This window comes from Amblyomma americanum, chromosome 4 (genome assembly GCF_052857255.1).
Source record: "Amblyomma americanum isolate KBUSLIRL-KWMA chromosome 4, ASM5285725v1, whole genome shotgun sequence".
Lineage (NCBI taxonomy): Eukaryota > Metazoa > Arthropoda > Arachnida > Ixodida > Ixodidae > Amblyomma > Amblyomma americanum.
Window position 1 is genome coordinate 196,497,463 of NC_135500.1, and position 27,767 is coordinate 196,525,229.

Below are 27,767 nucleotides of genomic sequence, written 5' to 3' on the forward strand. Positions count from 1 at the left end.
GGGGGGGGGTATTTATTTATTTGTTCATTGATTTATTTATTTACTTGCTTTGTTTTCATTTGATTGATTGATTGATTGATTGATTGATTGATTGATCGATTGATTGATTGATTGATTGATTGATTGATTGATTGATTGATTGATTGATTGATTGATTGATTGATTGATTGATTGATTGGAGGAATGCGTGACAGCATAAAACACATTTGCCTCATAGAAGGAAAAACTAAAATGAAAACAGACGAAAGAAAAGGCAGAACAGATAAGTGAACGGAATAAAGGAACTAAGGCAACCTCACACGGGATAAAAACTTACTATCGAAATATCGAAATCAGAGCACAAGTTACACAGCGATAATGGCACCGAAAAATGAAAAAAAAACAGCGCAACTTTAAAGACAAGGACTCGAGGCAGGAGGAACACCAAAGCGCTGGACGAAAAAATTGCGCCGTTTTTCGCTTCCATGATTCACAAATTAGCCCGGTCAGACACGCTCGCACTCAAATAATGACGGAGAAAGGTAGCTTGTATCAGTAAACAATAAAACGAGCAAAAGAAAGCTCTGTCAACTATAGTAGGGCAAATTATTTCTTCTATGGTGCAGTCGGCCAAAGTTGTTGCGGGCGGAGTTTGGAATCCATGGGTCAACGGCGATATTCAAAGCGGTTACTGGCTTAGCTCGCTGTATTAACTGTAGAATTGTGACTTCAGGCGTTCGGGTGAGACTATGCGATAACTTCCCCACTATGCAAGAGCTTGGGCGATGTCTGGATATCGCCGCTTTTAAGCGCATAAGCGCACATTGGTAAAATAAAACAGCTGGGTCTCATATTTCTGAAGTCTGCGCACCATACTAGGCATTGTGAACAAGACATTGTCTTCCTTGAAAGAATAAGTTTAGGCTCTTGAGCATCGACGGCGTATAACTAACGAAAACTATCGCGCTAACCATCATCGCTACGCCATATATTTCTGGCTCAATGTCATCAGTGCTTTTTGTGGGGTTGAACACTGTACATCTACTTGTCGCGTTGCCTTCCTACGTTACAAAAGAAAAGTTGTTGATTATAGAACACAAGCTGAAACTGTGCGCTAATATGTTCACTTTTCTGGAACATACTTCTGGCCGTAATTCCCTTCAAATTGAGCGCATACAAACAAACCGAGATTTTATCACCATAAAAGAAGATAACAGAGTCAGCCTTCGTATCTCTTCGTAGCCTTCGTAGCTCTTCGTGGCACTTTCGTGCATACGAAGGTAGTTGCAATACAGAACGCCTTGCAACGTTAGCACTCTGCATTTGGCAGGTGCTCTTCAACCCGCAGGTGCAGCCTCGAAAGAAGCGTTAGTAATTTATCTTTTAGTTCATTTTTTTTTCTTGAAAAAAAGTCGTGACTGCAGCACATTACGCCAGCGCTTGCGATGCCTAGCAAAGCTCAAAAAGGACACCCGATCCATGAATAGGCCTTGGACTTTTGTGAGCAGAATCAGAGGAGGTGCTTAAGTACAGCTCACGATAAGAGAGGAGGGAAAAGAGGTTAGGAGGCGAGAACGGCCGGTAGGGTAAGGGGAAGAGCGGGGCATCGATAAGACAGGCTGGTAGAGGGCGGCTTCCTGGTTTTCTCGGCTACTGTTGAAGGAGAGCGCAGGCGGCTTGCTTTCCTCTGGGATGGAGTTTTTTCCAATCTCCATATTTCTTGCATTGGCGTTGCTGGCCCCACCTATGATCGCTCGAACCGTAAGTACGAAAAATGGGAAACCTTTTTCCAGACCATAATGCCTCGCAAACCGACTCGATCATTCCTGAGACTAGGGTATTTGGAAAAACAAACCTGACACTTTTCAATGAAAAGCATTTCTCTAGAAAAAAACACATCCGAGGTTTATTATGCTTGCCTGCTTACCAGCCGATAACGTACGTTTCTGCATTATAGGGGCTTAATGTAAGGCCTAAGATGTGGCGAAAAATTAGATACAGCGGCAAGATTATAGACAACAAATGGCGAAGCAATTCTCGTAGTGTCGCTGCGTCTCTGCATCTCTACTGCAAAGATTACACGTAACGTGATCAGTTATTCTTACGGATGTCGACATTTATACCTCTTTTACACTTTTCTGGACTTCCTAATGTCGGAGTTTTGAGATGTTGATTGAAAAGTGTTAGCCTATTTGCACTTGCATGTCGGAGTGTTTAGGGGACAAAGTCAAAAGAACTTTCAGAGGCCGAAACGTTGTCAAGTGAAAATTGATTCTGAAGTTTCTTTCTAGGTGTCCTCCTAATGCGCTGTGTGCCCCTCGAGTAAGAGTGCGCATGCCGAAATTATTTGTTTTCACTTCTCAATCATCGCCTCAAAACCGCTACGGCGGTGTATTGTTTCTTCGCCCTTTAGCGAGCCAAAATAATATTCGCCACTTTCATCTCCCGCAATAGAATTCCAGTCGAAAGCGGCTGTGAAAATAACTCAGCTTGAACAGATATTGTACCTGTAATGTTTACAAGTTCGCTCGCTGCGCTCTCCTTAATCTATTTTCACGCTTTTAGTGCGAAAGCCCTATTCCGGTGGGTTAACCCCGATGAAGACCTTGCGATGTTTGTGGGCTCGTGCCAAGCAAAAGAAATAAATAAAAGTAGAATTTCCACAACTGGATTTCGAACCAGCGGCGGTGCGAACAGATAAGCTTCGCTGGCCACTGAACGAGAGCACTACGCTACTTCCACAGCCGAGCACACTTTGCGCTAAAATGCAACACACTCTCGCGCTGCGCATTCCACGTCATCTCTTCATTAACTAATACTACTATCAAACTAATAGTCGTGCTTTGAGCTACATGTGGCGGTAGTGAGAGAGAGAGAGAGAGAGATGTGCTCTGCATGCGTTGACGTGGACAACGTTGCGGCAGAAACATGGCACTATAGAGCAAAACGCGTTGGCGTTGAAAAGATTGCCCCAGGAACGCGTCACTGGAGCAAAAGCTGCCGGCGTACGTTGGGTAAATTGGCATTGACGACGAAAAACTTGAAGGCGCGCATAACTGGCATCCTGGATCAATGGAAACCTCACTCGCGCTTTCACGTACAGCCCCCGAAAAAAGTATACAGTCCAAGGGATTTGCTTTTGGGCTGTTTAGCGGAGCTGCCTAGGACATGTAACATTCAATAGCTTGGGAAAATTAATGATATGAAGACATCCCTCTTTTGAGAAATTACAGTCGCTAAGGGTGCATTACGAGGCAGGCTGCAGTGCTCACAAGCAAGTCCCTTGGGCTGTGCACTTTTTACGGGGGTTGTGCGTAGCGGTGGTGTCCACCTGCATAAACCTGTGCTTCCGCACAACATTTCTTGCTTTACAGTGCTAAACCACCAGCCATTTTTCTTTAGCGTCTAAGTTTCGGACTAATATATGGATGAGTATGGGCAGGATACATCTGCTATAGTATACATTTACAGGTGATTGCATATGTGATCGATTGATTATAAATTGTTTCCGGCCCTTCTGTATATGAGCAAAACCTATTTTTGGTATATCAAACCCCTCACCAATACGCGGGGGATACAAAATTGTTCTTAAAGGCACAGCGAGGACGAACCATAGAGTTTCTTACTATTAACTAGAGGGAAAGCTGGCGGCGCTGCACCGGAACCTCCATGGGCGCGCAAAGCATCATGGGGCGATGAGCTACTTGGTGCGGGACAGTAGGTTTTTTCAGGAACACAAAGTGGCGTTACTGAAATGTCCCATTGCGTACCCACGGCGCGCTCCGCGCGCAGACGACTTCGGCGTAAAAGTAGTGTGCAAAAGCCATAGTAGCGAAAACGCAACCGCACACGACTACAATAAAAGGTTTTTGTTTTCCGAAATGCTGTCGAAAAACCTTTTAAAATGTTTCAGCGACAACATTATTTTAAACCATATTTATTTTTAAAAGTGCGCCTGTTAAGCACGAAATATTGGCTTTTGTGGTCTGCAATGCTTGGCGAATACGAGAGCAAGCCATCGCTTATTTTGGGCAAACTTTGCATTTACATGCTTTTCTGCTTGTCTGTTGCGATTTATAGACAGGATGTTGAATGATAGGACATTCTTGATTATTGAACAACGTTTGTTTTTTCATTATTTTTTGTCCAAAAGTTGAAGTTCTGCAGTCGGTAGCTCTCCGCCCCATGATGCTTAGAGCGCCCATGGTGGTACAGGTGGTCTCGAGGAAGCTCCATGCAAACTCCTATAGGTGGGGCGCCAGCTTCCCCTCTAGTTAATAGTAAGAAACTCTATGGAACGAACTGATCTTGAACCGTATCGATAGGGCACGGCATTATAACTGCAAAAACGCTACTTTCTGCGAAGTGGAGTTTTTATGTACTAGAAAAAGCTGTAAAAAAATAAAATACGAGTGTCGCCTGCCAAACACGACCGACTGCGCAGGTGAACCGCGCTGCGTCGACGCACTTTTTTTTTTTGTGGCGGACTTAAGAGGCTAGACTAAATCGCCTTTCATTTCAAAAGTGTGATAATGGCATTCTTTTCGGTGTAGACGTCATCAGTTTAATACAGGGTTAGGAAAATTTATTAATTTATTTTCTATGTAATAAACTCGTCTTTAGCTGCCATACAAACACCGACACGTCCAGAAACAACCATAGGATCTAGTTTTATTAAGAATAAAGCTTACATCGAATAATTGCCCTCTATGTCGAGTTATTACCTGTCTGTTATTATACATACGCTATTCTGAATTGAAGCACACTTTCTGACCATTAAAAGAGCACGATAAACAATTTATTTCAGAAACCACTAGCTCATATTTTAAAGTTTAGCTGTCTTAGTAATAAAGTGCTACTACTAATAATAATAATTACAACGTGCAAATAATGTCCACTTTTCCTGAGAACGCCTTAGTAATTACAAACTGCTCTCAAATAGAGAAGACTCTGTGTGCTGCGCCCCTATAATGAACCACGGAAGAGATAATTTTACCTTCTCTACCATAGAACGCGCAAGTCAGCATCTCAAAAGCAACCTTGAGCTGTTTGAGCTCAAAACCTTGGCAACCTTGAGCTCAAAAGCTTCCTTGAGCTGTATCAGAAGCTGAAGGAAAGAGAAATTTACAAGCCGATCGAAGGAACTGAAAAGATCTATTCAAAGAATGCCACTGCATTAATGCTAACTAGAGCCTCGTGATATCGTCATTGGTATCACAATTTTTTCCTTTTCTTTTTACATCTGTTGGGTCAAAAAGTCGAAGTCCTTCGTGATCGACTACGAGGAAAACCGATTCCTGAAGGATGGCAAGCCGATACAAATCGTGGGCGGATCCATCGACTACTTCAGGACTCTCAGGCAGCAGTGGAACGACAGGCTGGCAACCATGAGAGCCGCCGGTCTCAACGCGATACAGACGTGAGTCTAATCTAAGCATTCTAGTGTTCCGATTGCGTGGTCCAAGCAACCGTTAATTGCTGCGTGTAATGAACACTGTCACACATTGGCACCTGTCACTCTTTTCCTTCTGTCTTCTTCCTTAAAATTATTTATTCTCATTTTCGCCCAATGTAAAATGTCAGCCGGAGGCAGCGCTCCGACCGTTTGGCCAATCAATCATTAGGGCAATCATTACGAGGGTATTGCAAGATGAGGTGATACACAGGAATTAGTGGCCTATCAGGAAAAAAATAAGATTATGTTAAATGTATTTAATCAACAACTAGCACGCCGGCGCCAATTAACATTGCGAAGAAACCATTACAACAGAAATTATATCAGAACAGTAGGACAGCAAACAAAAAAACGCAGGAAAGTGCGGAAAAGGATTCCAAATTACTAGCGTCACGAGCCATTGGAGTCAGGAGCTCGAATCGAGTGGAATTCTCCCAGCAACAAATTGCCTTTTTGCTCATGGATTGATGCCAACACATCAAGAAAGATCTGTAGAATTCACTTTTACTATGAACTAAAAGTGGGTGTGGTTGTCTTCAGTGTCTGTTTAACCTTTTAGTGCCCAAATAATGAAGGAATAAGAAAATGATTACCTCCATATTGTGAGAGGCAATGTATCCAATTATCGAGAGCCAATTTCGAAATTTATTTTGCCCCGCCAAAATTTGAGAAACCGCTGCTAACAATTAGCAACACTTCTCATTTTGTGCACCTAGTCCGAATCGAAGGCCTCGAACCAATTCGAAAGTTCAGAGACGCTCAACAGTTTTTTTTATCCAAAAAATGTGTTCCTGTTTTCCTTGCAACATTTGTCAGAAAACGAGATGTAGTATTTAATAATTAGACGCTGAGTGAAAATAGCACATTCGCGCCCCCTTTTTCTTCAGACAATTTGCCCGTAGTGGCACCAATTGGCTTCACCAGAGAGCCCTGGTTTTTGAGACCACGGTAACATCAATCATTATAGACGCCCAGGAAATCTGGACAAACCGCTTTTGTAGCAATAGCTACATTGCGGTAGCATTTCGAGCCTTCAGCGTGGCGCCGCCACCCTGTGGCTGCGCCGCCACGCTGTAACTTGGTTGGTCATCTGACCAGCCACATGGCTGGTCAATGTGGCTGGTCACGTGATGCGGAACAGCTGTTGCTGCCGGCGGTGCGGCGCGCCGGCGAAACCGAACTGCCACAGCTGTGCGCATGTGCCGTGTCAAGTGGGACGAAGATGAAGAAGGAACGCCCAGCGAAGCAGAGCGGCGAAAGACTTTGCAATTCAACTGAGCAAGTTCCACTCGGCCGGCTGTAGCTATCGCGTCAATCCAGGTTCAACCAGAGCTAAACCACCGCCAATTTTGTAGCGATAGTTACATTACGATAGCATTTCGAGCCTTCAACGTGGCGGCGGCGGCACCACCACGCCGTGGCTGCGCCGCCACGCTGTCACGTGGTTGTTCACGTGGTGCGGAGCAGCTGCCAGTGGCGCGGCGCCGTGGCTGATCAAGTGGTTCGTCACGTGGTTGGTCACGTGACAAGCCACGTGGTGCAGAGCAGCTGCTGCTGCCGGCGGCGCGGAACCGAGCTGCCACAGCTGTGCGCATGCGCCGTGTCAAGTAGGACGAAGATGAAGAAGGAACGCCCAGCAAAACGGAGCGGCGAAAGGACGGACTTTGCAATTGAACTGAGCAAGTTCCACTCGGCCAATCGTAGCTATCGCGTCACTCCAGGTTTAACCAGTGCTAAACCACCACCAATTTCTTATTTTATCGGTTCCCCACGTGCCATGCGGCGCTAAACACTCAAACCATCCCGGGAATTTTCAAATGTTGGGTGCATTACATTGATTTTCTATAGCTGTCAGAACCAGTTGGTGTGGGAAACATATCATAGTGATGAGGAGTACTGGTCACTGGTCGAAGTCAATAAAGATCAAAATTTTGACGTTTCTGGAGCACTACGGCTCATAGTGAACAAGGGAGCCGCAGTGTTCCCGAAACGTTAAAATTTTCATCCTTATTGACCTTGGCCAGTGACCAGTACTCGTCGTCACCATAATTCCTGACCAAACGGTATGCTGTCCAACCTTTGACTACAAGCATCTCATAGGTCAGATTTTGCAGCCAGGAGGAAGATTTGGCCGTAATAATCACTATGTTCGAGCAGAATCTCGTCAAAATCTCCACTAATCTAAAGCTACAAGTTAAAGACATCCGCATTCGCTTACACTGTGTTCGTTACATGTGGCCAGCAGATGACGCTAGCTGTTGATGTCAGAAAAGCTGGGTATTCGCGTGACGTCACATGCGCTATTTTCTTGTCCAGTGCGTAGCTTCAGCAGTACTGGTCGGAGAAGGAGGGGATAACTTCTTCAGGAATTCCAGCGGCCTTTCGCAGTGCTCCAGAAAACAAAATGGCGGCCGCTGTGACGTCGGTAATTACAGCGAATAGCATTGAATACACGGCGTGAAAACAATATGTCGCGAATTCACGACACAGGGTCAATATATGGTCAAGGCACAGGCTGGAATTCATAAGCGTCCATGCAGTGAGACTTCGTTTCGTGGTAGATAACGTGCGTTGTGTGGCCAAATAATTCACTACGGCAAAATTTAGCGCTTGTGCGTTTCAAGCTCGAATTACTACTTATACAATTGTCAACTTCTAAAGCAGGATGCGTTTTACGGATGGCACCCCAAACATTCGTATTCGGAACACACTGCCACGCCATAAACACATTCGTAACGTTATAAGAAATTGGCTTATACCATTCTTAAGGTTTCGAATGCTCTGAGATTCTTGCTTCAAGCCGAAAGTTTTGGGAACACATGGCCTACCCGGTGTCTCGTACGGTTTTTATTTACCGGGCGCGTACCACCCTCTGAATTTTGAGCGGTACACTACAGATACAAAAGACCCATTCCTGTGGACGACGAAGATGACGCCATCTTCGTAATTTCGCGCAGAAACTCAAACGCAGCCAAGTATAGAGTGAAGATCATAGATGGCGTCAGCTAGCGCGGCAGCCACCAACCGTTCAGTGCGTCCCTGCATTGTCTTTGAACATCGATATATAACCAATGAAAGCAACTTTATAGTCAACAACATCAAGTTCGCAACACGGAGCTAAAGCAGGCCGAGTAAAAAAGATTAGCACACGTGACAGACGACCAGCTGAGCGGGAAAAAAAGAACAAAATATTTGCATGTGATGACGTTCTGCTAAATCAGCGCAGTACTAAGGATTGGCTAAGGCCTTTCATTTTTGTTATATTAGCGTTTTTGTGAACTGAGGCGTGGGAATGGAGATTATTTCGCTCCAGCGATCGATCACTTGTGCTAACCATTTTACTCGCAAATGTACGCGAAGAGAGTTGTTACATAAGCCAAGAGCACTGCCTCTGCAGTCGGCAGCTAAGTTGTGTCTCAAGGAGAGTACGTTTTCGAAACAAGCTCAACATGCAACAACGCTGTGACCACGTGTATCGCGGCAAATGCAGCTACGTCGAATGGAGCAGCCACGAGCCCGAAGAGGGCCAGTTTGTCTTCAAAGGACAGCAGGACATTGTGCACTTTTTGAAACTGGCCCAGAAGCACGGATTCCTCGTCTTCCTCAGGCCTGGCCCCTACATCTGCGCCGAAAGAGACCTGGTGGGTGGAAGAGACTTCGTTGCCAGTCTAAAATTATGACGAAAACAGGAATTAAGTGTAGGGGGTTAGTGGCGGTGGAGGTATACTGCTTACTCGGTGGGCCTCTATCACGCTTAAATCTACAACGCAGGCATGGTAGCGCGGGATACCGTTCCTCTATTTTCACATAATTTTCATATGTTATCGATAACCTATGCCAACGCGAAGATTAAGAGCGCCGCATTGGCGAGCACAAAGAAACTCAGCGCACTCCAGATTTTGCCGGGAACATACGGAGTGAACAACTTTTATTCTGCGCTTGTGGAAGGCGGGAGTGTATTTCTTTCTACGTACGAGTCTGTGCTGCAAAGTCATACGCACAAGCGTGCGGATCCGCGCTCACAGTCCGTCGCAAAAGTTCCAATCCCACAGCTGCAGTGTCTGAAGTGCGTGGGGCCACGCTAGTGTATAGCTGCCGCTCCGGCAGCGGTGACGGTTGCCACAGATATCGGTTCATGCGTGACGGCGTTTGGATGAGTGCGGTAGCTATTGTGAAAAAGTGAAGGAGGTGTTTTATTTTACAAAGAATTAGGAATAATATTTATGGCCTGCGATGTTTCACGCCTGTGAGTGGACAAGTTTGTTGTTTTTGTGACATTCTTTTACATTGATATAATTGTGTAGTCTCATGTACAATCCTTACTCCTTGTAGGGTGGGTTTCCTTACTGGTTACTGTCAAAAAATGCTTCCATTGGACTCAGGAGTAGAGATCCAGGTAAGATGTAATTGTATTGCGTATTTTCATGGACCGATTCGACTAGCATCCTGGCCTGCCAGCTTTTCTTTCTTAATTTCTTCTTCCTTTTCGTCATCTTTCAGCCTACCTTGAGTACGTGAAGAGGTACTTCTCCAAGCTCCTTCCACTGTTGCGCCCACTCCTCTACGCCAATGGAGGGCCCATTGTCGCTGTTCAGGTAGAGGGCGCATATTGACCGCGCGCAAAGCGCGGCATTCTTTTTCGGCTAGTTTTTTAGCATGGTGGTATAGGAAATATTACCAGCTGACCATCAAAATTGCTGCTAATTTCAGCATTACATGGTAGCTTAATGCCCATGCCACCCGCGCACAAGTAAGGACGGCGAGTGCCTACAGTTTGTTGATGCCGTTATTTTCAGAGTTGGTACTACACGTGCATATTTAATGTCATTATACGCAGGTCATGATGACGATAAAGTCTGCAAGCTAGTGAGAAACTTTATCTAAATGTAAGCAGTGCTCATGAGCATAATATCTCGTCATTTGAGCCCAAATGCAATTTTAAGATTATTTTGCAGGAAATTCCTGTCAGCACATAAGTCGGAATTGCGGTAAATATGGCGAAATTTGCATTGAAATTGCAATAGAGGTGCCTCATCTGACTAAAAGCTACCAATGAACTATTTGCTGCTTGATAGGAAGCTGTTATTAAAACAATGTCACACGATTTTTCTGCGTGTGAAATGGTCCCGCGAGCACGTATTTCTCGGGCGTACGACTGGCGAACTCAGTAAGTTTCGAATGATAAAGCTAATGTCATTAAAGCGGCGCACACGGCACCGAGCAAATACCATTAAAACTTAAGCCAGTAAGCACTGGCTGGCATTAATTTTTTTTCCATGTGGCAAGGATATAACCCTGGTCTCCCTGTGATGTAACGGATGAATAATGTAGTTCAGCGTGCATTTAACCATGATTTTCACTGCAACATCGACTGTCTGTCGCTGACCGAACACACAGAGCGGAGCGGGTTTGCACTAAACTGACTCTAAAACGTCCGAGTAGCACCATCGTGGCTCTCCTGTCTCCGACGGCTTTGGCTTCGTGGGAGCGCACTTCCCGATCCTGGCGCCGTTGTCTCATCGCCAGCTCACACGTTAAGGTCCCCTCACCTTACACTGTGTCGCTCTGCTTCAACGGCTTGCAACTCTGGACCTTCATGCAAACTGCGTTTGTGCTCGCGTTCGCGGCGACGTACGCAAGGTTCTTCAAAGTGCCGCTGTAGGCGACTTACCTTCCCCATCACAGGGTCAAGAGAGTGAGTGACGACGCGATCACGATCCACATATACATGCACCCACATGATGCTGGCGTAATAAAAACGCTATGGCTAGAAAACAACCGTACGTGGTCAAACGTCCAAATAACCCCCTCAACTGACATCCTTTTTTTTTTCAAAATTGGTACCAAAATCGTCATTTAGTACCCGTGCTACCATCTGTCGGGAAACCAAGAAAATGCTTTGAACGAGCAAGCCAGGAACCTACGTAGAGCCCAAACTGGGACAGTCCCGACCCCCATTCTTCTGTCTAAAGTAACCAAACGACCCATCGATCCCAAATGCTTACATTGTGGTAACATAGCAACCGATGAACACATCCTTTGGAACTGTAAGGAAAATCCACCTCCAAAAGACTTTCTACCGGCTCCCAACCGGTAGGCCGGGCTTTGGCTTCTGAGGGAGCCGGACAAGAACACGCTAGTCAAGCTTGCGGGCTGGGTGGGCAACGTCGCCCCCCGTTAAGGGGGCCATTAATCCCACCCCAGTGATCATTTAGACCAATAAACTTTCTCCAATCCAATCCCAACTTGCCTTAAACCGAATGCAGAGTGCCACAGAACACAGGGCAAACTGGACTCGTCCTATGAGCCAAAAATGGCAGTTACCGTACGACGAGCTTGACTCTTCCAAATCCACTAAGGTGTCAAAGGCCAGGACAGTAAAAATCGAGAGGCGTCTGACAGGTGTATGTTGCCGTCTGCTACTTCCTGCAGATCGAGAACGAATACGGCAGCTTCAAGCAAGCATACGGCAGCTATGGCACGTGCGACTCCTCGTACACAACGCGCCTGAGGGATCTGGTGCGCAGTCATCTGGGCAACGATCTCATTCTCTACACCACTGACGGCCCCTCTGATGAACAAGTGAGGTGCGGCAAAGTCGACGATGTCTTCACAACCGTCGATTTTGGCACAGGTAACAAAACAGGAGAAAAGCGCAAAGGTAGCGCCCTCGGTAACTTCCGCTGACCACGTGGAAACATTGTTATAAATTACGGGTAAAAAAATTACGCAAATAATTACGTGTTAAACATGTAAAAAATCTTGACTACAGTTTCACTTCCTTAAAAATCTTACTGTTCAGTGGTCTATAACGACATGGATTTTGTTTTCTCGCGGCCATTGTCAGCATATGTCGATTCTCTTTCCTGGCAGTGCCAATTAAGACAGGTTGCGCGCTCAGAAGACTCCCTCTTAGGTGTCATTGAGACTTGTTGTCTACTTGTGGTCTAAATTTGCGGTTTATGTTCTCGTGAATATATATTGGCAGGGACTAATGCTACACCAAAGGAAATGAATTAAATGCCGCTCAGAAAGAATGCGGGATAAAGAGTAACTCACTGTATGTCCACTCAAATGTACTCATATGGTTGGAGGGAGATTAGCTGCGGTAAGAGTTCATAGGAAGCTCTATAACTTCCTATTTGCTGATGACATTCACCTTTAGGTAACTCACAAAATGAATTCTAGAGGAATATTGAGGCCCTACAAAGGCAAAGCACAATGTTAAACTTAAAAATTAACACAAAGAAAGCTTAAGCAGCGCTCAACAATCTGAGGAACTGCAGTAATGAAACACGTAACCCTAGCAGGGCGGAACAATGCAGCGTTTATTTGTTTCCACTCCGACCTTATTAGCCTAGAATAAAACGAGCTGTCGCTCTCGTGCATCGGCAAGCCAAGCTGGCGAGCAAGAAGCAAGAGAAACGTTTTAAAATATGCGGTGAAGTAGTGAAAATTGTTAGACAGCGTGTCTGTCTAGGCCAACTTAAGGTGAAAGGGCATGCGTTGCACTGCACTCACCGGGCTCTTTCAAACAATAGACAGGAGCTTGCTGATATTCTGCAAGAGAACAGCATACAAGCCATGTACTAAGACAGCCCTCAGCCGGCCACCAAAAACGCTTTAAATAAGGATAAACACAATTAGCCAACTGATATAAATGCAAATTAAATGCACCGGGAGGTACACTCACAGTGTAGTGACCGCGCTCATCGGCGCTCCATTGCACTCAACGCGGCCGCACCAGCCGCGCATCGAAGCAAAGTGGCGCCCCCGCAGAGAGACCTGTGTGGGTGATTCGCGTTGTCTGCCACTTCGCTTTGATGCGCGGCCTCAACGGACGCACTGCGCTGCCCCAAAATCACGTTTTCACTCTAAGACTGTAACGCCAGGAGACAAAAGTGCGTGGATTGGAAACCAAGCGGCAGAAAATGTAATCCTTTTTCAGTTACCCTTACAGGATTTTCATAATTGCACGTAGACTTGGTCAGGACCTGTAATGCGCAATGCACGTAAGCCGCTTGTCCGGCCGTGGAGCTCCAACTGCAAGGAAACGACTGAGTGAAGTTTGCTGGGCGTAGGCTCAAACACCTAGTAGCGAGCGTGTCGAGCGTTTAACGCGATCGTTACTTCAGTGTCGCCAAGTGGTTTCCTTCATCACATCTGTTTTCCAGAACTCAAAATCGAAGACGTCGAGAAAGCGTTCGAGACCTTGCGCCGGTACCAGGAGCGCGGACCGCTGGTGAACACGGAATTCTACACAGGCTGGTTCGACCATTGGGCGGATGAACACAATGCGACCGACACGAACAAAATCGTGCGCCATCTAGACAAAATACTAAGCATGAACGCCTCTGTCATCCTGTGGGTGCCCAAGCAACTTTGATTTATTTATTTATTTATTTATTTATTTATTTATTTATTTATTTATTTATTTATTTATTTATTTATTTATTTATTTATTTATTTATTTATTTATTTATTTATTGATTGATTTGCAGGTACATGTTTCACGGAGGAACATCGTTCGGCTATAAGGCAGGCGGTAAGATGACAATAAGCCTCTACCTCGCTTGCAGTGCCAGTCCGACCTGTTCATTAGTACTTATTAGCAATGCTAGTATATAAGTGGGAGTCAGACCCTGTTCTAAACGTAATGCATTTGGAAATCAATGAGAGCTAGCTAAAATTTGAGTACAGTGTCATACTGTCGTAAGTGGCAGGGAGTAAAGAGGGTGATGAGATTGGAAAATTTCTTGTTTATCAATTTATTTTCATTTATTATGCCCTCGAGACAGGTGTAATTATAGAGGATAGTGACTAATTGCAGTAGTAAAAAATACAATAGAGCGTAATGAGTAGAACTACATTCTGGGCAGGGCGGCTGAAGCTGGCGCAACACACAGATAATGGATATAAATGGGAGAGGAATTAGCTCTGCAGCGTACAGGTAGGCTGGCTGATCATATTGACCATGTGTATTTGGATGATGTGGTGTCGAGTTCTGTACGGTTAATTCTCCAACTAGACCTTGAGCACCTCCTCCCTGTTTCTCTTCTGCATGAATTGAGTGCTGGTTGCTCTAAACAGAAGTTGTTATTTTTTCGCCATTTTCTGTGAACACAGCCCATGATGATGACCCTGCATTCCAACCAATTATAACAAGTTATGACTACGATGCGCCCATGACGGAAGCCGGCGACCCCACAGACAAGTTTATCGCAATCCGAAATGTCATCTCCAAGGTAACCATATTATGCAAGTAACGAAGATCGTACCAGTAACACTGAAATAGATGAGCATGACTCTTAGAAACGAATGTTTAGATATTGTGGAATGCAAGAGAGCGTTAGGAGCGTTTCGCCCACATAATGCGGCTTCGGGCTAGAGCCAACTCAAGGTGCAGCCAGCGTTCACCGCGCGCTTGCCCTCTCGCGCCGTTGGAAGGAAGGCGCAGTTAATTTAGAGCACAAGTGTTTATTACATGGTATTCCGTATTAAAAAAAAACAGTACACTAATCCAGAAACCTCAGTACCACCCGTACTCCTTTCGCCGCACCCTTAAGCGGCCTTGAGGAGCCTTGCGGTCAAAGCAAGGACCACACACGCGTGACAGTGCATCTATGGGAGATAGTGAGTCGCACGGCCACCCGAAGGGCTGAATTGCGTGACGCAGCACGAAAGAGGTTGGGGAATGCGCGCAGCACATCTACACGACACGGGTCGCACGTCTATGACTAATCGCACGCCGCCACCAGCATTGGTCGCTGAGGACGGAGAACCAGCCAACTCAGGCCCTTACGAATGTAGAGCTTCAGCCCATAAACATAAAAACTGCGCAGAGGATCGGGCACAGAAAAGTGCTCCTTTTCCGTACCCCTTCCTTTCAGCTGTTCTTATGTTTATAGAACGCCGGGCCAGCTAGCCCCAACCGCCCTAAAGAATCAACGCCGCACAGGCGGGCGACAGGACTCCGTTCAGATCATGGCTGCAGCAAAAATAGTTGTATTTGCAGTATGTGCTTACTTATTAAATAAAACAAAAAGGAAAAGACTTCAAGGGCCGCATTTCACTGCCCGCATTCTTGGCCCACTGGTAAAGACTAGAGAACCGGGAGCAAAAAACACGGCGTCCGTATACTTTGTTGCTGCCAGGATCGATTACGGACTCTCCATTCATTTCCCGCTTGCGACCTCTCGCCGAAACAAAAATCCAAACGTCACTTGGACTGACCCAATCGGGAAACGAGAAGAATAGAAGGAAGGGTGATTAGCTCCCCTTTGTGTCGAGTCCGGACAAGCAGCCCGAGTGCCCGCATTACGCCCGCAAATATCCCATAGACAGCCACCCACTGGGGGCGCACCTACGGTTGCCTTTGGGCACATTTTAGAAGGAGCAAAAACTGCCAAAAGAAGCCATAAGTAGCCATGCGATTTAAATTTTCGCCAGTCTTGTAGCCATACAGAACAGAAGTGATATTATGAATAGAATTGTTATTAAAGAACAATAAATAACAACATTTTGAATTAATGCAAGAAACAGAATAAAGAGCAGTAAGTTTTGGCCCTTTTGCTTGGTCTTCAAGCCACAGGTACGTTGCAAATAAATGAACGAATTATTAAATGCTAAATGTGCCTAGATAGTGATTTTGCAAGAGTAATTTGTTTAAGATTCAATCCAAGTGTCACCTTATATTTTTTTTCGGTGTCGTAGGTGACATAACGTGTTTTCGCTGTTGCTCCGCAGTTGCAGCCTTTCAGGCCAAGCACTCTTGCGCAGTGTGCACTAGGTGGCAAGGAAAGGCAGGGGTTAAGTACTTATCTTGCATTCCTCAATGTTGATCCTGCTGCCTGCCTCACAGGTGCAGTTCCGGAAGCACCGCAAAAATAAAATACTGAGCATTTCATTATCCCTTTGATGACCACAGAAGCGAGCTACTTCATTTGTTTTTGTTTTTGCCTTCAAAAAATAGGGGGGGGGGGGGTGCGGGGATTTGTGGAAGTGAGGCAGAGGTACGAGCTTCAAGTCTATTATAAACTTAGTGTTTCGGCCTGCTATTAAGTTATTACTACAGATATAATATGATGCCTAAGAAAATCACATCTCAGAAAGACACGGTTTGTTTAAATGGTGAAAAGCACTTTTTTCCTGACAGACATGCAACCTTTGACATTAGGAAATGTCATCCAAGTAAATCATTTAGGAGGCATGTCACCAGAGCACTGGCCGCTCGCATGATGCTATTGTGGTCTCACAAACCTTGTACCATGAGCATGCTAATAAGAGAAAATATGCAAAACAGGAACAAAGCCTCTGCTCCTCGCTTTACTGCACAATACCTGTGCTATAGGCTCGTGTTGAAGTGGTCTGGAAACGAGGCTTTTGTAGCCACTTTTTCTGCACCTTTTTGATGTCTTCTATTCTCTGCCTTGGCGAGTACTCGAACACCTCCCGCAACGCAAGCTTCAAAAAAGCACGCCAAAAAAGAGCTGGTACAAGCATGTCGCCATCTTCATATGCGCAGTACATCGCTGTGCCATCCACTCCTGTGCCGAAACCCAAAAAGAAGATGGCGCTGGGGAAGATCAAGCTAGAAAGGGTGAGTTCGCAATGCAGGAGCCCTAAAGTAACATTGCACCGCAGGAACACGTAGCCTTTTAAGGCAGCTTCATTCCTGAGTGACTTAAAAACAGCATGACCACGTCGTCAGCACCGTACGAGAACGAGGCGAAGAAAATGTAGAACACGCTGCGTTCGATCCATGAAAGCGAACAAACCGCACGTTGTTCTTTTACAGCGGCAGCTATTAGAGACTTTCAGCATATATCGCGCAATGCTGTAGTGCATCGCGCCCTGCCAATTCGAACGCGCTGATTGGTCCCGACGCGTCAGTGCTCGTCGGTGGCTAGCACGTGGCGCCATCTGGAGCCCCCAAGGCGATCTGCTCATGCGCACTGACGGTGCGCGCTAGGCGGTAAGCGGTACCGGTGCGCACAGTGCTAAATGTCTCTATTAAGGACATTTTTTTTCAATACTGTGGCATTGGCGTAACACCGCTCCGCGCTCATTGGTCAGCACGCAGTGGCATCGCTCACGGCGTCACTGTTACGCGCCACACTTAGTAGTCCGAACACAGTGACGTCACCATTTTCGAGTGTCGCCGCGGGCACTCTCCAATAGAACAAAGCTTCAGCATAGCAGAAGATGAAAGACAAAGTAACAGACACGAACACAACAAGCATTGAGCTACAGTTTTGTTCATTGAACACAAACCAAAAACCACGCTTCTACCAGAGATGTGAATGAATAATAATGAATAAGATATATTCTATTCACCACTGCAAGCACTATCACTGAATCAAATTCATGGTAACTGGCCTGTGAACTTTTTCATGCACGAGTATTTTTAAATATATGACGCGTCAGAAGTCGCAGTAATAGAAAGAAATGTGACATTTTAGAAAAGACAACTGCCATTAAAGCACTTTTCCAACTATCATTCACCTTAGAGCAAATGTTGCATGCGAGCAGGTCCTGACCTGGAGCGGTTACTTTCCGAGATCCTTTTTCATCTTCTTCGCCATTAGGCAGCTGCGTCATTAACACTGCACCCGACTACAGATATGCTTTTGTGCTGTCAGTTCCAACGTCAAATGCGACAGTAATAGTGGAGTTGCGAAACAATAGAACTGGAAAAAAATCTTTATAAAATAAATCTCTTTTATGTCGTGGCTAGCTTTCTCAAGCGCTGGTAAAACTGAACCAATACCCATTTCCAGCACCCTCCTTTTTTTCTAGCTGTACAACGTAACCGATATTCGGGCCATCTACGCCCATGTCACCACACATTCGGAGAAACCTCTGTCATTTGAGAAGATCAACCAGGTAAGATACGCGCATAATCTCCCCGTTACTTTGTGATGTGCACCTGTGTGTGCAAGACCTGGGCCGCGAGTGCTGTGCATTAGAATCTCCGCGGAGACGAGCGTCTGCCAGTCTTCTCGCGGATATCTCATTGCATTATGACATCAGCACCTTCCATTAGCACTCACATCTCCATTTCCTTCCCTTCCTCCTTTTCCATGTGTGGAATATCAGGCCAGGGTCATGTTTCCGTCGGCCAACATTTCCACCTTTTCGCCTTTCCTCTCATTAAATTTTACTCTCCCCACCTCCCCACCTCCCCAACCCCATTTATTTTTTTAGAATGTGAGGTACCGAAGTTAAACAACTCCCACGGGTGGGGACATATTATATTGAATCCTTTTTCTAAGAGTCTAACATATTTGCTGTATCCGTGGCACCAGTGCTTAAGGTCAACTGCACCTCACATCAAAATGTTTTGGTGCTCCGTTCATTTATTTGATATGGTGTGAATAGCTGTACATTTTTATTTTAGTTGTGCCAAACTAGGAGTAGGTTATGGCCAGATCTTGTACCGGAGTTCCATACCTTGTAAATGTAAAGAGTACACATTTTTTAAGCTTATTCATAGCTGCGTGAGAAAATTGTGCGCTTTCATTAATTTCTTCCTCAATCCCTAAGACAGCACCGTTTCTGCCACTAAACGCGTGACCCAACCTCGTTCACAGAGCCAAGCCCTTGTATTGTACGACACGTGGGTGTCCTTCCTGCCCAGGAACCCGGCTGTGCTCAGGGTGCCCGGCCTCCGAGACAGAGGATACATTTACGTGGACGACGTGAGTTCATGAGTACTCTGCCTAAATTATACTGGTTAGTGCGCCGAGAACCAGCAGCTCGACATGAGAAGAGGCAGGCACAGTAACATTGACTGCCAAGAGCCACCAATTGAGGATGCGGTGTGCGTCGCCAGGAGAATATCTCGCTTAGTACCGTAGCGGTGTACACAAGAGCACGCATTGTTTGGTGCGGCTATTTTCTCTTGTGTGCGCCATATGTTTGGTGCGTACATATCGTACCAGTGATTCCCCATCCACTTGTCCCATAGAAAAAATGTGTAAGGTAAAGCGGACATGTAAAGAACGAGCATGTTTTGCATCAATGTGACGGCACAGAGGAGTTTGTAGTTTACAGTGATGCATATGCTATGAGTTAATATGCAGGTTAATATGGTCCACGCTAAAAAAAATTGCCGGTGTTTAACAAAGCTTAAACCGATATGTGACTTGTAAAACAGCGGTGACGTAAATGGTGACGCCATAAGCGACGCCATAGCAACGTGTTGACGAAAGTCTCAGAGTTTTTGGTTGGTTTTTGAGGAGCGGAGAATGACGCAGTAACTGTCTCAGGTATCTCGGTGGACACCCGAACCGCGCCGTGCCGTAAAGGAAGGGAGGAAGGTGGGAGTCAAATAAAAAAGGAAAGAATAAGGTGCCGTAGTAGAGGAATAATAACTTCGACCACCTGGGGACATTTACCTTGCAATGACATCGCACAGCACACGGGCGACTTTGGGTTTGGATGGAGGCGAAACTGAAGTACATTTCCGGGGTTGGCCCGGACCAAATTTTTGCAAATGAACTGGGTCAAATTTGGAGGTCGCCATAGTGTCGGGCACGGTCAATTGTGTTTGGATATCGATATTGGTCCAAATCAGCCAAGGTCAAATTTTGGGGGTGGCCCAGGCTAAATTCTTGCCGCTTGACGTCACAGTTGCTATGGCAACGAATGATGGACAAGCAAGATGTAGAGTCATTGTCAAAAGCATACACCCCAAGGGGTCTGCTTCTGAGCCCTGCAGCACGACTCCTCTTGCATACTATACTAAGAGACCCTAATTTCGAGAATGCGGGAGGAACTTACGTACTCAACCCCCCCCCCCCGAATGTGCTTAAGAGCCCCGCTATAGGGCTTGGAAGCAAACACCTTCGGCTGTATATTTTTGACAAATACTGAACAAGCAAGATTTTTGCTCGCTCTGACGATCATATGAGTGTTTTCGCACTAATAACGGAACAAAGCAAATCCGCGACCGCGACTTTCTCGAGGAAGGAACAGAGCCCCCGGACGCTCCTAGACACTCCCAGTCGGCGGCTCCCCTGTGTGGCAGCCGCTAGCAACCACTGGTCCCGGCGCAATCTCGGCGCTATCCAGTACATTCTAGGCCCAGCAGCATGAGCGCAAGAACATATCCAGACTTAATGTTCTGCATGTATGACGGAGGACATGGTCATATCGATGACGAAAGCTGTCATGAAATCATTGATTGCACTAATAACGAATAATATTGTCACGGAGTTCTCACGGAGAGACGCTTCAACAGCTGGAGTCGGCAAGAGGAGACGGTAATGGCGGCCGATCGCGATAGCACGATCGCAACCTCATCGTCTTCGCGGACAGCTTGCGCCACCTGGCAACGCTAGGTGGCATTATTCCCCCCTCCGAAAAAGAAGGGCATCTCAGTGGGGCCGCCAGCAGCGTAGGCGCGCTAAGGTTCAGAAGGGAAACAGAGAAGAACGCGAGGAAAACGGAGCACACACAGAGTCACAACGGAGGGCCGCTATGCCGTTATCGGGCGTAGTACGGCTTAAGCCGCACAACGTGCACAATGTCAGAGCTGTTGGGCTATCGACGTCTCGGTTCCGCGGCACCGTCGGGAACCACTTCATAGGTAACATCACTGATACGCCGTAGCACTTTATAGGGGCCAAAGTACCGGCAGAGTAGTTTCTCGGACAAGCCCTGGCGGCGGACAGGTGTCCACACCCAAACTTGTTCACCGGGATTGTAGTCGACCTGTCGGTGTCGAAGGTTGTAACGGCGCGCATCAGTGCCCTGCTGCTGGCCGATGTGTACGCGGGCAAGCTGACGGGCTTCTTCAGCGCGTTGGGCAATTTCATGAACATCGGGTGCGAGTTGGTCGTCATCGAGGCATGGTAGCATCGCGTCAAGCATGCTCTGGACTTCACGTCCATATACAAGACGAAAGGTAGTAAAGCGTGTAGTCTCCTGGAGGGCCGTGTTGTACGCAAATGTGACGTACGGTAGCACCTCATCCCAAGTTTTGTGCTGAACGTCTACGTACATTGACAGCATGTCCGCAATGGTCTTGTTTAAGCGTTCGGTTAGCCCATTGCTCTGCGGATGATAAGCTGTGGTCTTGCGATGGCTAGTGCAGCTCAACGTATATATATGGTCGATTAGCTGCGCTGTAAACGCTGTGCCTCTGTCGGTAATAACGCACGAAGGGGCTCCGTGCCGCAAGACGATGTTTTGCATGAAAAAGTCGGCGACCTCTGAAGCTGTGGCACAGGGTAACGCCTTGGTCTCGGCGTAGCGAGTCAAATAGTCAGTAGCGACTATGATCCACTTGTTTCCTGAGAGTGACAACGGAAAAGGACCGAGAAGGTCCATTCCTATTTGATCGAACGGAGAGCGGGGTGTAGTAACGGGCTTGAGAAAACCCGCCGGCTTAAGCGGTGGCGTCTTCCGGCGCTGGCATTCACGGCAGCTTTTTACGTACCTTTGGACATCGTCCGAGAGTCCGGGCCAGTAGTACATGTTGCGTATCCTGGCGAGCCTCCGGGAAAAACCCAGATGGCCTGAAGTGGGCTCGTCGTGGCATGCCAATAAAATGTCGGCGCGAAGATCGGCCGGAAGTACCAGAAGGTAAGCTCTTTCTTGGCCTCTCGAGTTCTTCTTGTATAAGATACCTTCGCGCAAACAGAAAGAGCCGAGACGTCGAGCGAAGTGTCGTGGTAGAGGCATGACGTGACCTTCAAGGTTGTCAATCAGCGGTCGGAGGTCCGTGTCAGCCCGCTGCCGGGCTATTATGTCCGATGCATTAAGTATACCGAGGAAACCGCTGTCGTCGTCGATTTCGGGACCGGAAGAGTCGAGTGGTGCACGCGACAGCGTGTCGGCGTCTTCGTGTTTACGGCCCGACTTATATACGATGGTAATGTCGAATTCTTGGAGCCGTAAACTCCAGCGGGCCAATCGTCCAGACGGGTCTCGCAAATTAGCCAGCCAGCATAGGCAGTGGTGGTCGGTTACGACTTTGAATGCGCGGCCGTAAAGGTAAGGGCGAAATTTCATGGTGGCCCATACGACAGCAAGGCATTCCTTCTCTGACGTAGAGTAATTGCGTTCGGCGCGGGAGAGAGTACGGCTAGCATAGGCTATAACTCTCTCAATGCCCTCTTGGTGTTGGACAAGGACAGCTCCAAGACCGATATTGCTGGCGTCGGTGTGGATCTCGGTGTCGGCCTCTTCGTCGAAGTGTGCAAGAACGGGAGATGTCTGAAGGCGTTGGCGGAGCGAAGAGAAAGCCGTCTCTTGGTCTATTGTCCAAACGAAGGAGGTGTTGCTCCTGGTGAGGCGCGTCAACGGCTCTGCAATCTTTGCGAAGTCCGCAATAAACCGTCGGTAATATGCACAGAGACCCAGAAAACGCTGTACAGCTTTCTTGTCAGTCGGAGTAGGAAAATTGGCGACGGCGGCTGTCTTGTCGGGGTCGGGTCGAACTCCGTCGGCGCTCACAACGTGACCGAGGAACCTGAGCTCTGTGTAACCGAAGTGGCACTTCTGGGGCTTCAGCGTGAGGTCAGCGGAATGGAGGGCTCTGAGGACAGTTCGCAGGCGCATGAGATGCTGTTCAAAAGTTTCTGAAAAAACGACAACGTCGTCCAGGTATAAAGACAACTTTGCCACTTGAGGCCGGTGAGGACAGTGTCCATCATCCGTTGAAACGTCGCTGGCGCAGAGCACAAGCCAAAAGGCAGCACTTTGAATTCATAGAGGCCATCTGGTGTAACGAAGGCAGTTTTTTCGCGGTCCCGTTCGTCCACTTCAATTTGCCAATAACCGCTCTTCAGGTCAATGGATGAAAAGTACTTAGCACGCCGTAATCTGTCCAGGGAGTCATCAATGCGGGGCAACGGGTAGACGTCCTTTTTAGTCACATTGTTTAATTTACGGTAGTCCACGCAGAATCGAAGTGTTCCATCCTTCTTTTTAACAAGGACAACAGGCGAAGACCACGGGTTTTGGGAAGGTTGAACTACACCGTCGTCAATCATCTCCTGAACTTGCTTTTGGATTACTTCCCGTTCTTTGGCGGAAACACGATAAGGCTGCTGGCGGATAGGGCGAGCGTCGTCATACGTAATGATCCGGTGTTGCGTTAGGGGCGTTTGACGAACTTTCGACGAAGAAGCGAAACACTGTTTATACTCCAATAGCAAGTGCTCTAAGGCCAGGCGCTTTCCTTCGGGGAGGTTGCAGTTGAGGTCGACATTCGGAACAGATTGGTCGTCAGTGGCGCGCGATGATTGGTCGTCAGGGGCCGCTGCCGCGAACGCAAAGCAGACCGGAACATCCACAACCGCTTCAGCGGTAGCGATCGCAGTTCCAGAGAAAAGGTGCCGGTGCTCTGGAGAAAAATTTGTAACAAGGATCGCAGACCGGCCAGCGCGAATTGTTAGTAAGCTTCGAGCGGCGCAGATGCCTTGAGTCAGGAGGAGCGAATGATTAGCCTCGGCGACTGCTTCAGCGTCGTGCAACTCAGCACAGGCGACTTCAATCAAAACACTGCTACGGGGCGGAAGTGTGACGCTGTCGGCGAAAACGCGAAGTGCGGCACTGCGTTGGCAGGAGTTGTCGAGTTCGGCGGCTTGCTCTGTGGAAAACATGACGATTCGGTTGCGCAGATCGATAATTGCTCCATACTCCCGCAGAAAGTCGATGCCGAGGATTAGGTCCCGAGAACACTCGCCCAGGACGATGCAGCTGACGACGAACGTGGACTTGCTGATCTGAACGCGAGCAGTGCACATACCCTTGGGCGTAACCAGATGACCGCCGGCAGTTCGAAGGTGCGCGCCAGGCCAAGGGGTAATCACTTTTTTCAGAATGGTCGCCAGTTGTCCACTTAAGATCGAATAATCGGCCCCGGTATCAACTAATGCGCTTACTCTGCGACCATCGATAAGAACGGGTATTTCTAAAGAAACGCGGTTTTTTAACTCTGGTGATGGCGTCGGCGGGTTTTTGTCGGATTGTAGCGGCGACGACGGGAGGTCTTCAGCACAGCGCCCCCCAGCGACCTCGCCCCCGAAGGTCGCGGGTTTCAGTTTTCCCGACGAGGACTTGGCGATCGGCCCGGTGCCGCTCGCGAGAAGCCGGGAGGTGTCGGGGAAGAGCGCCTCGGTGAGGGTGAGCGCGACTGCCGCTGCGCTCGGGATGGATTGCGCTGGTCCGCAAGGAATTCTTCAATTTCAGGGGGTCGTTCACCTTGACGGGGTCTCGGTGAGTCGGTGCGGAAGCCTTGGATGCCGATGCGTCGGTAATAACAATTTCGATAAAGATGACCTGGCTCTCCGCAGTGAAAACAGAGCGGTCGTCGGTTAGGTGTACGCCAAACGTCGGCCTTTCGGAGGGGTGCTCGACGATCCTCGAAGTACTGCACCGGTTGCACAGAGGGCCGCGGGGCTTGAGGCGTGGCGTGAATTGGTGGCGGCGAAGCGGGAGCCGGACGCCTTGCAACTTCGGCGTACGTCGGACGGTGGTAGTCCCCAGGCAGAGGTGGTACGTCGACCACAGGAACAGGGCCCCGGAACGCCTGTTGCACCTCCTCTCGTACAAGAGCGGAGATGGAACCGAGCGCAGGCTGCGACGGGCTACAAAATTTGTGAAGCTCCTCACGCACGATTGTGCGAATAAGTTCCCGCAAATCATCAGGATGCTGTCCGATGGTGGCAAACGATGATGTGACTGCAGCAGCATGCACGGGCCGGTCGTAACTGGCGCAACGCTGTTGCAGGACCTTCTCCATCGTTGTGGCTTCCGAAAGAAATGCAGCAACTGTAGATGGTGGGCTGCGCACGAGGCCTGCGAACAGCTGCTCTTTGACGCCTCTCATTAAGTGCCGAAGTTTCTTCTCTTCAGGCATGGCAGGATCAGCTCTCCTGAAGAGCCGCGTCATGTCCTCGACGTACATTTGTACGCTTTCGTTCGGTAGCTGGACGCGGGACTGGATTGCCCGCTCCGCTCTTTCGCGGCGATCCGCGCTGGTGTAGGCCTCCAGCAGGCGACGGCGAAACTCTCGCCAGGAAGTTAGAACTTCCTCACGGTTCTCAAACCACGTGCGGGCGCCATCCTCTAGGCTAAAGTAGACGTTTCTTAGTTTCGCGGCGTCGTCCCACTGGTTATAAGCAGCCACACGCTCGAAGTGAAGGAACCAGTCCTCCACGTCTTCGAAAAGGTCCCCGTGGAAGGCCTTGGGAACCCGCGGGGTCTGCAAGGTATAGTGGGCAGGTGTAGCACCGGCAGCTTGCGTGAGAATACCGGTGGCTGGTATCATGACTGTCGCGAGTGGTCCAAGCTCCGGTGAAAGTCCCTGCAGCCTCCGGCTGAAGCGGTGTACCGGGGTGTCAATCGGCGCAGGGCTGGCGGCACGGCTCCCTGGAGGGGTTTCTTGCATGGGATACTCGTACCCAGCAGGCTCCACCAAATTGTCACGGAGTTCTCACGGAGAGACGCTTCAACAGCTGGAGTCGGCAAGAGGAGACGGTAATGGCGGCCGATCGCGATAGCACGATCGCAACCTCATCGTCTTCGCGGACAGCTTGCGCCACCTGGCAACGCTAGGTGGCAATATTATTGTGTGTGACGGCGGAGCATTATGCAACTTTCTGTACGCGAGAAAACTGTCATTTTCAGTATGCAGGATTTTTTTTCATACGTTAATAAACATGACCGCAGTGCATGACCGCGGTGAGTGTTCGCTACCGTGCTCAGATTGTTCCCCACCAGAAGCTTGTTGCTTTTACGCGGCATAAACTTTTAAAATTTTATTATCCCGGCAAAAAAACAGAAAGGGATTAAACAAGAAATTTGGGCTTGTTGGTGCTGGGACACTGGCTGCGAGATGTTAGCTAGCGCGAGAAAAAACAGCAAACAGAGGCAAAGAAACAGGCGCAAAGAAACAGAGAAAGAGGCAAAGAAACAGTGGCAAAGAATACACAGAAAACACTGGAAACATACGCAGCCCTCTTGTTCCTCACTTTGCGGCCCTGAATAAACGAAGTTTTAATAGTATCGTGGTTTTTTAGTTGAACAGCCAATATAAGAACAATATTATTCAGTCGCTCAGTCGAAGGTAGCTTAATTTTCAGTTAACATTTTCATAAAGACTTAATGAAAAATCCGTCTTGGGCGCATATTGAGTTGTCTACAAAAAGTCTATTTTATGTCACCTTCAGTCGTTTATTTTTTTTTATCTGTCGAATTCACGGAAGCAGTGCCGAGATTTGGGTATTTTATTTTACCTCGAGTTCTCTACATGCATTGCGCTTGTCAAGTGCAGCTTTTTAAACTTCCTTAGAGTATTGCGGGCCATCACCGATCTAGCACTCTAAGCTTTGCGGCTGCATAAACTGTCCTGAAAATTACAAAATCTCTCTTCAGGACCTTCCAGGTCAGATGGCAGTCGGAATTCGTGCACAGAACTTCACTGGTTAAATCTTAAATAATAATGCAATTACCGGCTCATTGCTTTTGTCTAGAGGTTCTCCATTCTCATTCACAGAATCTGTAAACCTCTTTTCATGGCCGTCCAAAACATTTACTCTGGTCTCACTATTGTTCATGGCAGGCATCTGTGCACTCCACTTGGAATGAAATTCCCCTCTTTCCCAGTTTCTTGTACATAAGATGGTGGTTGCGCCATGAAAGAACGCACCATCAAGAAACCTACCGATCTTAGCATAACAAATCACTTGCACACTGAATTCATCGACTGCTAAGCACATTTTACAAACTGTTTTTACTGCACGAACGTGTCTTCGATTTCTGTTGGTTCGCAGGTTTACCAAGGCATTATTTCACGCACGGACAAGGTGTTTGACATTATGATCCCAGTGACGAAAGGTCAAAGGTTGACGGTCTTGGTGGAAAGCCAGGGCAGGGTCACCTACGGAAATTTAACCGACCCAAAGGTGAGCTGACGCGGTTATACCTGCCAGAATTAATGATACGATCATCAGTTTTACCGGCCTCGGTACAAGCTGCTCACCTGTCGCGCAGCTTCGTTGCATAACAATGAGCCCCCTGGCAGTGCAGGTGAGGTGAACGTTGCCACTTCTCCTCCCCACTTTTAGTTGGTTACGGGCGTCCATATCGCATCAGTTAAAGCAGAGTGACCCATTGGGGCGTATGGGAAGTTGAGCACAAAAATCTAGTCTCAACGCTACGCTGTGCTAAGGAAAATGAAAGCAAAAGGGACTTCCAGGTGCGCACCCGGTCCTTTTTTTCTTCCTTAGAAGTGCTTTTGACCGTGCTTTACAAACTTTTAACTAAACGTCTTGTGGCTCTAATCAGCGTGAAACTGATGTTGAGGGTGCATTATTAT

General features: G+C 47.6%; 1 protein-coding gene across 1 annotated transcript in view; it reads left to right on the forward strand.

The window, feature by feature from the left end:
• Positions 1 to 1,552: 1,552 nt before the first annotated feature.
• The window catches only part of LOC144128974 (beta-galactosidase-like), a 29,273-nt gene continuing 3,058 nt past the window's right edge, over positions 1,553 to 27,767 (forward strand). Inside the window, exons 1-13 of the mRNA XM_077662822.1 lie at positions 1,553 to 1,740; positions 5,238 to 5,398; positions 8,925 to 9,075; positions 9,767 to 9,830; positions 9,935 to 10,029; positions 11,867 to 12,068; positions 13,609 to 13,798; positions 13,936 to 13,979; positions 14,561 to 14,679; positions 16,959 to 17,033; positions 18,233 to 18,319; positions 19,027 to 19,134; positions 27,223 to 27,354. Coding sequence (XP_077518948.1) covers positions 1,672 to 1,740; positions 5,238 to 5,398; positions 8,925 to 9,075; positions 9,767 to 9,830; positions 9,935 to 10,029; positions 11,867 to 12,068; positions 13,609 to 13,798; positions 13,936 to 13,979; positions 14,561 to 14,679; positions 16,959 to 17,033; positions 18,233 to 18,319; positions 19,027 to 19,134; positions 27,223 to 27,354 — 1,497 coding nt within the window. The 5' untranslated portion in view covers positions 1,553 to 1,671. The remainder of the gene's footprint in view (positions 1,741 to 5,237; positions 5,399 to 8,924; positions 9,076 to 9,766; positions 9,831 to 9,934; positions 10,030 to 11,866; positions 12,069 to 13,608; positions 13,799 to 13,935; positions 13,980 to 14,560; positions 14,680 to 16,958; positions 17,034 to 18,232; positions 18,320 to 19,026; positions 19,135 to 27,222; positions 27,355 to 27,767) is intronic.